This window comes from Zootermopsis nevadensis, unplaced genomic scaffold (genome assembly GCF_977971745.1).
Source record: "Zootermopsis nevadensis isolate Lab colony 2312 unplaced genomic scaffold, Znev_1.0 Znev_ptg000032l, whole genome shotgun sequence".
In the NCBI taxonomy this organism is placed as follows: domain Eukaryota; kingdom Metazoa; phylum Arthropoda; class Insecta; order Blattodea; family Termopsidae; genus Zootermopsis; species Zootermopsis nevadensis.
In genome coordinates, this window is record NW_028259164.1 from 3,700,494 (window position 1) to 3,713,344 (window position 12,851).

The window sequence follows — 12,851 nt, forward strand, 5'->3', positions numbered from 1 at the left end:
GCTAGTGTAATTTTACATAAAATATAAATTAAAAAAAGTTACCGCCTAATAATTTTGCAAAACGTGTTTCTTGCAACATAGCTCCTCAACCCATCGGGTTCCTGGAGGGACATCCGATTAAAACTCCATTCTCACAAACGGGGTATTCACATAAAACGACTGATTTCTGTAAGTAATATTTATGGGTGACAGTTCGCATTAGAACGTTCTCTTAAAACCTCGGTGCCATTTAAGGAACGTTCCAAAAAAATTGATCGCGTAATGTACAAAATTTCGTACTATTTTCCCCACGTTTTACTTCCGAATTCACGAACTGAAAACGCGACAAACGTGTGGATTGGAAGAAAAATGCGACACGCAGACACGATTAAAATCAATAGTTTCCACTAATTGTAAATAAAATGAGTATCAACAAAGTCTTCATTTTTCCAAAGATTCCACTATTTTAAGCCTGCAATAAATGCAGCAGCTTTGAAGTGGTTTTACTTCGTATTTCTCATTTCTTATTTTTATCGAGTGATGTGTCCTCCATTCCAGGGCATGTTGTGAGGTCACAACACGCGATTATCTGCCTCGCATGTCACGTGACAGGCGATACTGAGATAAGCACAATGGTCATGTGAGTGAGGATGTGCAACACTGCGAGTGAGTTTCTGATATGCGAGTGTTGTGCTGTGACTTTTTTTAAAATAATTAAATTCGCGTCTCTAAATACGTTCCGCGTACCTGTTAAAATAAATCTCGACACAGAAGAACACGCAACAATGACAGCAGACTCAAGATTTGTCCGTGTTATCGTCATTGTTGGAAGTAGCGACTGAACGGAACATATGTTCCAGCTTGTCGCGTCCATTTGTGGTGATATTCATCGAGGACGTGAGGATTGTGACGTGACAGTATCCACAGTGACCCAGACAACGACAAAGGAGTAATCGATTTCATCATTTTGAAGTCGGTTTCCGTTTGAACGACGGCCGACTGGGTCAATGATAAATGTGTCATGACGCTGGCTCGCTGTGAGCGTTCATTGTCAGAAGTGCGGATAATCATCGTTGACAAACATGGCAACAATCAGCGCCACCACATTCATACGGCTCTTCATCCTACTAGGTAAGATTTTTCTACAATCGAGAGCATAAATAGTTTAAACTTTCGGGCCCCAAGCATTCTTGTATTAATAATAACAATTTTGAGTTTATGGTACGCCTATAACAACTATAGACTGTAAAGCTGTGTCTTGTAATCACGATAATGAATCTTGGGAATCTGTTGAGTAGTTTAGCAACTGCTGGCTTTGCAGGAGGAACTCGGCTCTACGGAGTGAGTAAGTAAGCTACAACATCGCGTTTTATATTCTTTTGGTGCAACTTAAAACAAAATCTCGTGAGTAACCTTCTGATAGTTTAACTAGAACCACCGACGATGGCCGACTAAAGACTCGTTGGTGGCTTTGACCGGGATGTTCTTTTGTTAAATCTTATGTGGTACCGCCTGATTCGACTTCTAATGGTTAAGTGAAGTGTTTTCTTCGCGGTACGGTCTGGATTCTTAAATATTATGAAGACGAGCTTCGGCTTCAAAGGGTTAAATAACGTTTTGCTATTCCGTTCGGATCGCTTGCTTCTGCTGGCGCTTACACCGACTCCGACTGATGACGTCACTCGCCAGCGGCGGTCGCATGCCACGGCCTGGCGACTACTTCCGTCGCTCTGTTCCGGAACACGGAGTTCAGCGTCGGGCGCTGCCGTCTGGTCATCGAGGGAACGTGTCCTGATCCAGACGTCGAGTTCTTTCTCTATACCAGGTAATGTCAAAGTCACTGTCGGACGCGCACGACGTTTCGGCGGATGGCTCAACTCCAGACTTTATGTAACTGGCTACTGTCCTATTCATTTCTATTGCACACTTCCCCGCCGCCTTTATACACTACAATAACAGTGAAATTTCGCGTATCTCCACACGTTCTTACAACAGAAGACGATAACGTAAAGCAAGGTGCTCGATGTTCAGGTCCAACCCCACGGACGCACAAATCATCGCCGTCAATGAGGGACTCCTGAACCTGACGTCGTCCAATTTCAACTCGTCACACCCAACGAAGTTCATCATCCACGGCTACAACTCGGACATGGATCTGGACGTACTCGTGGACATACGTAAAGGTGAGCGGCCACAAATGCGGATCTGAACCAAGCACCTCCCGAAGAAGCAGGAGTTCTATCCATGGCAAAGCGATCAGACGCATTTTAAAAGAGTTTTGATCGGGAAAATGGAATTGGACCCCACGATGTAAGATTATGTCGTATCGTTATCAATGACACTACAATTGTTTGCACTCTGCGACGTTTCAGCGTATCTGGACGAGGGAGACCACAACGTAATTGCAGTTGACTGGTCGCGCCTTTGTCCAGGACCCTGCTACCCCAGCGCCGTCTACAACGCAAAGTTCACTGGCAAGTGCATCGCCCAGTTCCTGCAAGAGCTGCGTCTGGTCGGAGCCTCCGACGTCCACGTCGTCGGCTTCAGTCTCGGGGCTCACGTGGCGGGATTCGCCGCGAACAACCTACGACCCTACAGACTGCCTCGGATCACAGGTACTCGTAGTAACTGGCTTGGTGAGACCTTAGGGTCTCGCGGCGATGATACCATTGGACAGGAGGCTGGGTGGGTCCAGAGCCGGTCTGGAAGCAGATGCTAGATGAAAAATCCTCTGTCCTTTGTCAGGGATTGAACCCCTGGCATACGTAACGCAGCCTAAATATATATATAAGCTCGTGGCTTAGCGTTCTGGACTCGTGTAGCTGGTCATGGGATCGAATTCCAATCGGGACATATTTCGTTATTTCTTTTAAAATTAAGACAGGCCACGTACTGAAATGACACTCGACGCCGTGTTTCAGGCTTAGACCCGGCCATGCCATTCTTCGCGACTGTGAACAAGGATCAGAAACTGGACGCCTGCGACGCTGATTTCGTGGACGTTATCCACACGAACGCCTTCGTACAGGGCAAGATAGAGAGAAGTGGTGATGTGGACTTCTACGTAAACGGAGGGATCAGTCAGCCGGGCTGCTGGAGTGACCCCAGTAAGACGATCATGTAGTTTACTTCACACAGAGAAATTGACGATCGGCCAATCAGGGGAGGGTCCAGGGCTTGATTTGTTGTAAAGGGCCACGATTTGACTAGCTGAGCAACTGTCAAGGTGGAGTACTAACCTTAGACGCGAGTGTAAATAATGAAGTCTGTCTGACGTTCCCGCAGACCCGTTCGGGTGCAACCACCACCGAGCTCCTGCGTACTTCGCCGAGTCCATTACATCGACGAAGGGCTTCTGGGCCTGGCACTGCTCCGGCTTCGTTCCCTTCCTGCTGGGGCTCTGCCCACCGATGTATCCGGCGGTGGTCATGGGTGAACGCGTCCCGGCCAAGTAAGTGACTCCGAAATTCGAAAATGCAGCCGACAGAAACCACGCTTCATCCTAACACTGACTGCAGTTTCCTTCCTCAAATAACTTGATCAGAACATTTCCGGGATTTTGGTTGAAAAATTATAATTCCAAACTAGCAATCAGAAAGGCCCATGCATCGAAGATGTGATCTAAAAACTACATCATTATGTAAACTCACTTTAGACACTAAAACTGATGATACAAAATCACCACCTCAAACGACGGACGCCTACTTGGCCAACTGTTTTACACAGAACCCAGTTTTGCCTTCAATACTTCTTGAGAAGCTTACAGTCGCTCAGCTGCTCGAAAAAAATGTCATAACTCTTATGAAACCCGAATGTTCATCGCCGTGTTAAGAAGAGACCGCCACCGGCCCCTACCTTGAGCCGTATCAACCCAGATCCATTTTAATATTGTTCTCCCCGCTTGCATCCGAATCTCCCCAGCGGTTTACTCGTGTCGAGACCCACCGAAATGACATCAGGCTCGCGACGTCTTATGAGTCTGTGTAAAACTAAGATGCGTCTTCACAATGGACCAGCCGAAAATACGATGTGCTGTCTCAGACCTGTCAAAACAGTGGTCCACCGATGCCACCAGATCAAATGGTCAGACGGGAAATTCGTTGCTATATGTGACTCAGGGTATGGACCAGTGGCAGGCTCTTGTCAACAAGGCGATGAACTTTCGGGTTTCATAAAAGGCAGGGGCTTCCCCGATCACCTGAGCGACTATCAGTTTCTCAAGGACGACTCGACTTCATGTAGACAGAATCGCACCATAATAATGTTTGTTTATGCAACCCGCAGTTCCCGCGGGTTCTACCTGGTGGCTACAGGAGCAGAGAGCCCGTTCGCTTTGGGCAAGTGGGTGACGTCGCCCGAAGATGAGCCCCGGCACAAACTCCGGGTCGGGTTCTCTGGTGTCAACGACATTGACACGCAAGGGTCACGTGGGGCAGTGCCCGTTGTCCTGGAGGTGTGACTGCCTTTTTACCCATCTTCAAACTCAAATCCCACATAATTAACTCTACCTTTAACTGGCGACAAATTGGTTTGCGTGTACTGACCGGTCTCACTGAAGGACTTGGTCACGTACAGACATTTTCTGTCTGCTACAACAAACTCCAGGGGCTTCCCGGAGAATTTTTTAGGGTGAAAAGCTCCCGATCTTTGATTAAATTAGGGACGCCAGTTTCTTTCCGATATATCGACATCGTATGATATCGAGAAAAATAACGGATATCGGTAAAATTTCATGTGACGACGATAAATCTCATAATCGTCACTGTTTACTCTTAAGCACCTAAAATAAAACTAAAAAAATCTCCATTAATTGAACTTAATTTGGGGAAAAGTTTCAGTTCATTATTAGGAAGAATGAAACGTGTGATTAACCATCACATTTGTGTACTCTGATGTAAATAAAGTGTTCCTATTCTGTGTCAAAGGCTGGATAAAGTTTGGTGTATGAATAATTTGTAATTACGTGCGGGTAGAACCTGCCACTCTAATATGCATTTAAGAGAGACTTCATAGTACGAATAGTAACACTACACAGTGTTTAATGGCGAATTTAATCTGGCAAAACTATAAAGAAGTGATAAAATGATCGCATGTCGAACGACATCCCTAGAATACGCTGAGACACGCTTAGAGGTTTGTAAGGTGACGGAGATTAAGATGGTTTGGGTGTCCGATAAGAAGCTAATAAGTTGACAATACATTTTATTTTAAAAATCAAACACATGGACGATGTCTTGTTCCTTTTCTATCCTTCACACAAATTCGGTAAAATAAAATTATATTCTTCTTTGCATTGATCTCTGTGGACAAATGTACAAGATCATATTTGAGCAGCTGCAGCCTTCGGAGGACTTACAGGCACCCCAGAAGTGCATTCAGGAGAGGACCCAGGTTCTTATCTCGGCCCTGAGACAAGCTGTCATCATATATTTGTGATTTCCTCAGTCTCTCCAAAGAAAATACGTAAAGCTTCCTACATCCTTTCCTATTCAGTGTTCACTGATCGTCATACCATTACGGCGGTATGCAACCTTAGATTGGAAAAGCGTCGTTAAATAACCAAAAATATAAAGAAATGTGTATATACCCTTCTATCATCTTGCGTTGATTGATGACAAAATTTCTTGCATCCTGAACAATCTTACATTCTGGTATGTTCTATAAAATACGATCACCGATAAAGGACAACGCAACTGTCACTTCCCGGCTCTCGGTTGGGACTGCATATCTCACCTCTCAGCGCTCTGGTATAGTGGCTATATGAAACAATAGAAACAGCCAACTTTTTCTATCAGTTCCTGCCTGGAAGTTAGATTTGCGTTGAGCTTTTATCAGCGAACGCAATCTGTAACTCCGCGATCATCAACGCCGCTAGAGGAAGAAGGAAAAACATGGAATGTGTGAGTAACACGAGACGCCACGATGATCTAATCCAAAATGTTGGTGACATTTTGTGAGAGAGCTGGTCTGTTACGCTGATGAGCTATTTATTACCTTCCGCCCAAACCAAAAGCTCTCGCCACCCCTTGTCGGCTGTCCGCTACTGTTTATTCAACATACTCGCGCCTCTGCGTCCATATCTGGACGCCTCGTCGTGCGTTATGCCGTGTGACATGTCCAATGAGGAGTATTTAATCAAAAGTACATTCCACTCACAAAGAATGACCAATCTCTCGGAATAGTCTAATCTTAAAAAATCTGATTGGTTGTTCGAGTATGAACCACTTCTTAATATATGGCCACATCACTTAGAAATCACCTCATACTCAGATAAGAGATACAAAAACGTTTGATCAGAAGTCCCCAATCGATGATAACACTAACAACATGTATTTTCGATAAAACCGTATTAGAGCAGATAACACGTGACCCTGGACATCAAGAAACGCCCTCTTGCAGTAAATGAAGAGTCGTCGCCACCACAGAAATTCGCACGGACGGAGTATGAAATGGCCGGAGCATAAGAAATTCGTACACAATTCTGATCGTTAAACCTGGAGGGAAGAGACCATTTGTGAAACCTAGTCATATGTGAGAAGATAATATTAAAATGTACCCTCAGCAAAAAAGGCTGGGTCTTGTGAATACGGTAATGAACTTTAGAATTCCGTACAAGTGAGGGGTGGCCATAACAACTGAGCATTTTCGTAGAGCTCCGAGTTAATTCGGGATGCCACTAGGGGACTCGAAGTTAGAGGTCCTCACGACTGTGAGAATGTCGGTTGTGGTCCTGAATATGGAGGCTGTATGTCCTTCCGAAACAATGGTAATCGTCTACGGTACATGACTATGTCATAATCCACAGACCACGACCAACAAATACCTTTTCTGATCCGCGGGGTTAAAAAATGCATGCCAATAATTACAACTTGAAGGCGAATGTCAAAGCTGCCCTTGGCCTCTCTCTTGAGTGTTGTTTACCAATACGAAGTTACCGCTATCTGATATCTCGAGCATGACGTCGTCGCAAGTTTTTTCCTTCTTCAGAAGATTATCGGCACACAGCACGTTTCATTTATCTCATGCCTGCACTGGTGCAAATCCGTACAAATGAGTTCCTTACGTAACGTTTTCATCGAGATTATGTTTGGACGACACGAACTGCTCATAGGCAACGTTTACTTACAATTTACTATCTCCGATAAATGAACCTGACATTGGTCACATTTCTGCGAAAGTAAAATTAAATTCCTTTCCTTCCCCGCGGCCATTGCAAAACCGATAAATACCACTTTAATATTATACAGCCTCCCAGTCGTACAGTTCCTGAGTTATAAATGTCGAACGCCGGTAATTAAAACGCAAAAACCAGTTTGTCACAGCGCGCGCCTGTATTTGGGCACAAACGTTTCGGAGAAACAAACTGCCTCCATCTTCAGGACCTTCTTCTCGAGGCCACATTTAGTAACCTTTCATGAATATGCACTCAGGCCATATCTTATCCTGCAGTTTCATCTGTGAAGTGCTTTCACAAGTAGCAGCTACCAAATTTGATTAAGAAACGCGGTACTTGAGAAAACATAGTACACATTTTATAGTGAAAACAGATAAAATACATAGGCGTATCTTGATAATGTCAAATATAGCAAACTGACAATTTTTGACAGAACGCGATAGCGCACGCCTATAAAATTCAGTTGTGCCCGGGCAAAATGCCAGAGGATTTCAAGAATGTCGCACAAACACCTCGTTCTTTTGGCGGTCGCCATTCTGACCACAACATGCGGTAAGATTACAAACACACCTAAATTTATTTAAAATTCGCTTCACTCGGTAAATAAACACAACAGACATTTTGGGTTTTTATTCGATAAAATATCGAGAATCTTAAATTCTCTCTTCCCCAAGATCGAGTCTAATATCATCCAGCGGCTCCTTTCCCCAAGAGCCGTACTCATCAAAATTTCCGAAGCATTTCTTGTTTCTTGCGTAATGAAATTTCTGCCCGGGTCACGATGTCAAAGCGATACCAAAATCGTGACTCGGGGAATTAGTCAAAGTCGTCGGCGGCTTAATTATGAAATGATAATATTAAAATTATCTTAAAGAACAGAGGTGTTGATCAAGTTAATTAGGATTTTATCTTGAATTTAACGAGAAACAATAACAATTTAGTCCGCATGGAAAGAAAACACAATCAGTTATTTCTTTAGAGTTGTATAATTGTGTTCAGAATTTAGTTTTTTTTTTTTTTCGAACAGCGGTTCTGAAACGAGGTCTCGAATGTTTTAGGTGGAAATACCATCAACGAACTCCCACTGCACATTCGTCAAATGAAGAATGTTCACTACGACGGCGGGGTACCCTGGATGCTCATCCCGGATGGTGATGGAGTGCTCCATGTCGCCATTTTGACAGACATTCCAGGACCAATCACAAGAGACGTAGCAGAAGACGTGAATCTCGAACTGTACACTAAGTACGACTACGTAATGCATTAATTTTTGCGATTATTTCAAATTTGATTAATGGCAGGTGTTCGAGGACTTGCCTTCTGCCTTCCAGGTCCTGCTTTACGTAAAACTTTAGCCTGAGATTAAATATTGGGACTGGACGCATTTCCTTCTACCCTGAAAAGTGTTTTTATCAGTTATTTCTGATTTTTTTTCATTCTCTGTCAGAAGTATGTCTGAAAATTCCAACTTGGAGACATTTCTTACGAATAATTCTGCTTGTTTTATATCCATAAATCAATAAACAAATAATTAAAAAAAGGTAACGCTAAATTTGTCTTCGGTTAAGTAGTCAGCTTCACGTTCCGTCTACTTTACTAACAGAGAGACAGCCACCAGTACCCATCGCCTACGAGACTAGGCAGGCCCCAGAGCCGGCCTGCACGCGGTAACTAAGAGGAATAATTGTTTGCCCCCACCGGGAATCGATTCCCAGTCATCGCCTACTCACTACAGGCGGTGAGCTCACTGAGTTACCCGGCTCCTGAGTCGCCGATAAATCCAGGCATAAGATTAATCGCTCTCAGCAGAAATTTCTGATCCTGTTCCAGCAAAATCGGCAGCTCCGTACCAAACCGACTGATAGTCAACGATCCCGAGAACCTGAAAAATTCTGGATTCGATTCCAAAAACCCAACGAAGATCCTGGTCCATGGTTTTTCTGGAAATGGCAGAAACTCCATGATAATTGACAGCAAAAACGGTGAGTGTTTAAAGTCGACTACGAACGCCTACACTCTGTCTTCATACAAAATTTCACACGGCTACGTCCACTGCTGCGAGGGCCGAACGCAGATTTCGCGAGGCTACCACTTTTTAATCGTAGAATATATTTCAAAAATCGACGCTATTTAGTCTCAGCTACCGACAGCGTAGTTAAATAATCTACGCGCCATCTCATCGACTGGAACTCGTTTCCTGGAGAAACTGCCAGTTCCTTACCGAAAAGAACGATCATGACAGAGCAGAATCAGTCGCTCAAGAAGTCGATACATCACCCGCCTTATACGGAAACCGTTGTTTCATCACCGTGCTATCAAAAGCCATTCACGGGAACTCAACCTGACACAAAAGAATATAAAACATTCCACACATACACACACAGATCATTTACGATCTCTTCTCCTTCTGGTCACAAAATCAGACCAACAAATGACCTGTTTCGGCCTCAACATTGTAGTGGTGTCGTGGTCTTATAAGAGACAATCACCGTCTCCTTACAAACCCTTGCATACAATTCATGACCGCTGATATCACACGCTGTTAAGTAAAATCTGTTCCCGTGACAACGCTGATGACTGGCAGTCCTTTGGATCTAGCAGCTCTGTTCGGTATCTAAAACCCGTTTTCTCCACGTTCTTGCAGCCTACCTAGCTAAGGGCGACTACAACATCATCGGCGTAGACTGGGGAGTGCTCTGCCCTTCGCCGAACTACATTACCGCCTGTCGGAACGCCGTTCTGGTCGGCGAGCACCTCGCAGACCTGGTGGAGTTCCTCGTGGAGAACGGCGCGAAGTTGGAGGACATCCACATAACCGGGCACAGCCTCGGCGGTCAAGTGGGAGGATTCGCGGGCGGCAGTACCCGGACGGGCAAGATCGGCAGAATCACAGGTCAGCAGCTCCTGACTCAGAATGTGCAGTCCAGTGTCTTAAAATAGACCACGGCTATAGTAGCCTAACCCGCCACACGTTTCATAATCCCCAGGTCATTCCACGCTAAGCAGCAGCTGATACGAAACAACGCATAAGAAATTTGAATCAATCCGACAGCCTGGTAAAAAGCTGGCAGTGGTTCAACCTTCCAACACAAATCTGCGTTTAACCTTCCGGGACTCGAACTAGTGACAGATTATAAACAGCTCAATAATTTACTGATCGATTTCTGTGTGTGATTTCCACTATCGCCGTCCTAGTGTCGCTACAATTTCACATATTCTCAAGACGGCCATGTTGGTACTTCCGATGACAGAAATTACAAAGAATTTCCTTACAAAACCAGGCAAGTCGTCACGGAATTTCTGTTGTTCTCGGTGTGCAGGTTTGGACACGGCGTACCCGATGTTCGGTAACGCGGACGCAGCTGGGCGCCTGGACCCAGACGACGCCATCCTGGTGGACGCCATCCACACCTGTGGCGGCTCCCTCGGCTTCCCTGACCCCTACACCCAAGTGGACTTCTATCCTAATGGAGGAATTAGGCCACAACCGGGCTGCGACGCGAGTGACGTCACTGGTGAGCCGATGCCTTGGACACCTGACCACGACGGTTCAGGGTTAAAGATTTGTTTTTTGAGTATCGAAAACCTCGCTGGATCGGACAATGAAAATATATTTTGTATTTTGCTTTCATTTCAGGTCAATGCAGTCACAGCAAAGCTTGGGAGTACTTCATTGAATCGATCAAAAGAGAGGACAGGTTTCCTGCCGTGGGCTGTCTCACTGAAGAGGAGGCAAATACTGGCGCTTGCACGGACGATTCTACGGGAATAATGGGAGACGCCATACAATTTACGTAAGTGGTCACTGTCAACAACAGAACTGGGGGCTGAAATCTGCAAGCGGCTCGCGGATGACGGCGTAATGGCCCGATAATTTACTTCTGTTCGTAGTCAAAGATAAATTCTAATAGTATCTTCCCACCTATGCCCAGGTTTCACAAAACGCCTCCTCCCCTAAGATCTTTTAAATAATATATGCCTTTTTGTATTACAGAAATATATAAAGAAAAAATAACTTCGAATCTCAACAGTAGAGTCCACAAACCACCGCCATGAACAAACATGGCGGCTACACAATATTCAGATTTGAATGCAACAAGAGAGTGATTTATTTTAAAGTAGGGCTTCAGGATCTCATGCAGCGAGTATGAAGATGGCAATGCACTTCTGTGTTGTCTGGTACAAGTCTACCAACGTTTCAGAGGTACTTTTTACCTCTGCAATCAGGAATTGCCCTGATGATGTACCAGACTACACAGTGGTAAAAGACAGAGGAAAGCCATATTCAATTTTAAAGTACAATAATATTAAATTAGAAACATTTCTGGGGACACATTTTCTAAATTATGAACTAAAAACAGACGGGTGTCACAGTTCATTTGTTTAGGCATTCAAATGTAATAACATAAAACTTGGTACCTTGTAGCTGAATGTGTTTTCTTGTATTTCAGGAAGAAAGGGATATACTACGTGGACACCACTAAGTAACCAACACATCTCACGAAGAAACCAATTTTTTATCATGACCTGTCTTCATAGAAATGAAGGATTTTCCTTTAAAACATATTAACTGGAAGGTTTCAGATTAAAAGTATTTGGCCAGAAAGAAAAAGTTATGTTCTCTTATACGATTCAATATACATGTTTATGAGGTCATTCAAGGCTTGCACGTTTTACTGCTTACTCCAAATGAAAGTTGGACCACTTATACATTCATGATTCAAGCAATGTTCTCAATAAAAGAATGTTACAACCAATTTATAAAATGACTAAAACATTCCATCCTACATCCACACATTTTTAAATCAAAGTTAGGTGCATGTTTCTGTCTTACTCCTGAACAAATTGCACAATTTTTCTGCACACCAAAAGTTTGCACATCCATCATTCTGATAGGACAACAGAAACTATGACTACATGGGCCCTGAGACTCTCCTAAAATGGCATAATGACTGTTCCTTTCAATTGTGGTTCTAGGTGGCTGCAACTGCCAAGAAGATTCTGTCCATTTTATATCATATTAACAAAACACCTACACCCCTGATTGTCTTACACACAGGTTCCCAGGTTTTGCTACATGTTTGTAAGAACATGTAGTTCCTATCTATGCAAAGATTTTTAAAATACAACGCTCTGTTTTTCTCTAAAAGAACATTTGTTTCTCTTTTTACTGCATGCAAAAAGAAATACACAATTTTACTCACAGGCACATGGACGATTCCTCTTCAAACCTCCGAGTGTAGCCAACAGTCACAGAAAGCAACTTCATTGAAATTATCATTGTTTTACAGTTTCTACAAACACCACTTTTAAACACTACATCACAAGTTACAAATCTCAATTCGGTCTAAAGTTACGAAGGAATTGCAATGTACATGCAAACTCGTCTCCATATTGCATTTACTCATATGACATAATACAAAACATCTGTGAATGAAATCACAGATAAAAAGCAGAAAACATAATTAAAAAACTGTCTGAAGATGTCGGCCATTTTCGTTCTTTTTGTATGGATTTGAAATCAGTTGGCGTCTAACCTGCATTATTTGAAATGAATCAAAACTTGTTTACATTTTTAAAACATGTCAGCATAATATAATACATAATAGATTTACCATGTAGAAGTTCTGTTGTATTATACACAGCAAAATAATTCTGTCCATGTTAAGCGAGTGCCTTGGTCTCTGGTCAAGTATGC

At 43.5% G+C, this 12,851-nt stretch overlaps 3 protein-coding genes across 3 annotated transcripts in view; 2 read left to right on the forward strand and 1 right to left on the reverse strand.

Moving 5' to 3' along the window:
- LOC110827760 (uncharacterized) overlaps positions 1-12,699 on the reverse strand; it is a 37,147-nt gene extending 24,448 nt beyond the window's left edge. The window contains exon 1 of the mRNA XM_022059716.2: positions 12,358-12,699. The gene's annotated coding sequence lies outside the window, so the exon portion shown is untranslated. The remainder of the gene's footprint in view (positions 1-12,357) is intronic.
- On the forward strand, positions 87-4,903 carry LOC110827762 (putative phospholipase A1 magnifin). Its single transcript, XM_022059718.2, has 7 exons — positions 87-1,110; positions 1,669-1,804; positions 2,011-2,162; positions 2,352-2,594; positions 2,901-3,086; positions 3,265-3,430; positions 4,264-4,903. The coding sequence occupies exons 1-7, from the start codon at positions 1,062-1,064 to the stop codon at positions 4,436-4,438; spliced, it is 1,107 nt and encodes a 368-aa protein (XP_021915410.1). The 5' UTR covers positions 87-1,061; the 3' UTR covers positions 4,439-4,903.
- LOC110827747 (phospholipase A1 member A-like) lies at positions 7,611-11,910 on the forward strand. Its single transcript, XM_087359623.1, has 7 exons — positions 7,611-7,705; positions 8,212-8,398; positions 8,984-9,135; positions 9,798-10,046; positions 10,474-10,668; positions 10,791-10,947; positions 11,605-11,910. Exons 1-7 carry the CDS (start codon positions 7,651-7,653, stop codon positions 11,639-11,641), a joined length of 1,032 nt encoding a protein of 343 aa, XP_087215749.1. The 5' UTR covers positions 7,611-7,650; the 3' UTR covers positions 11,642-11,910.
- Positions 12,700-12,851: the final 152 nt, after the last annotated feature.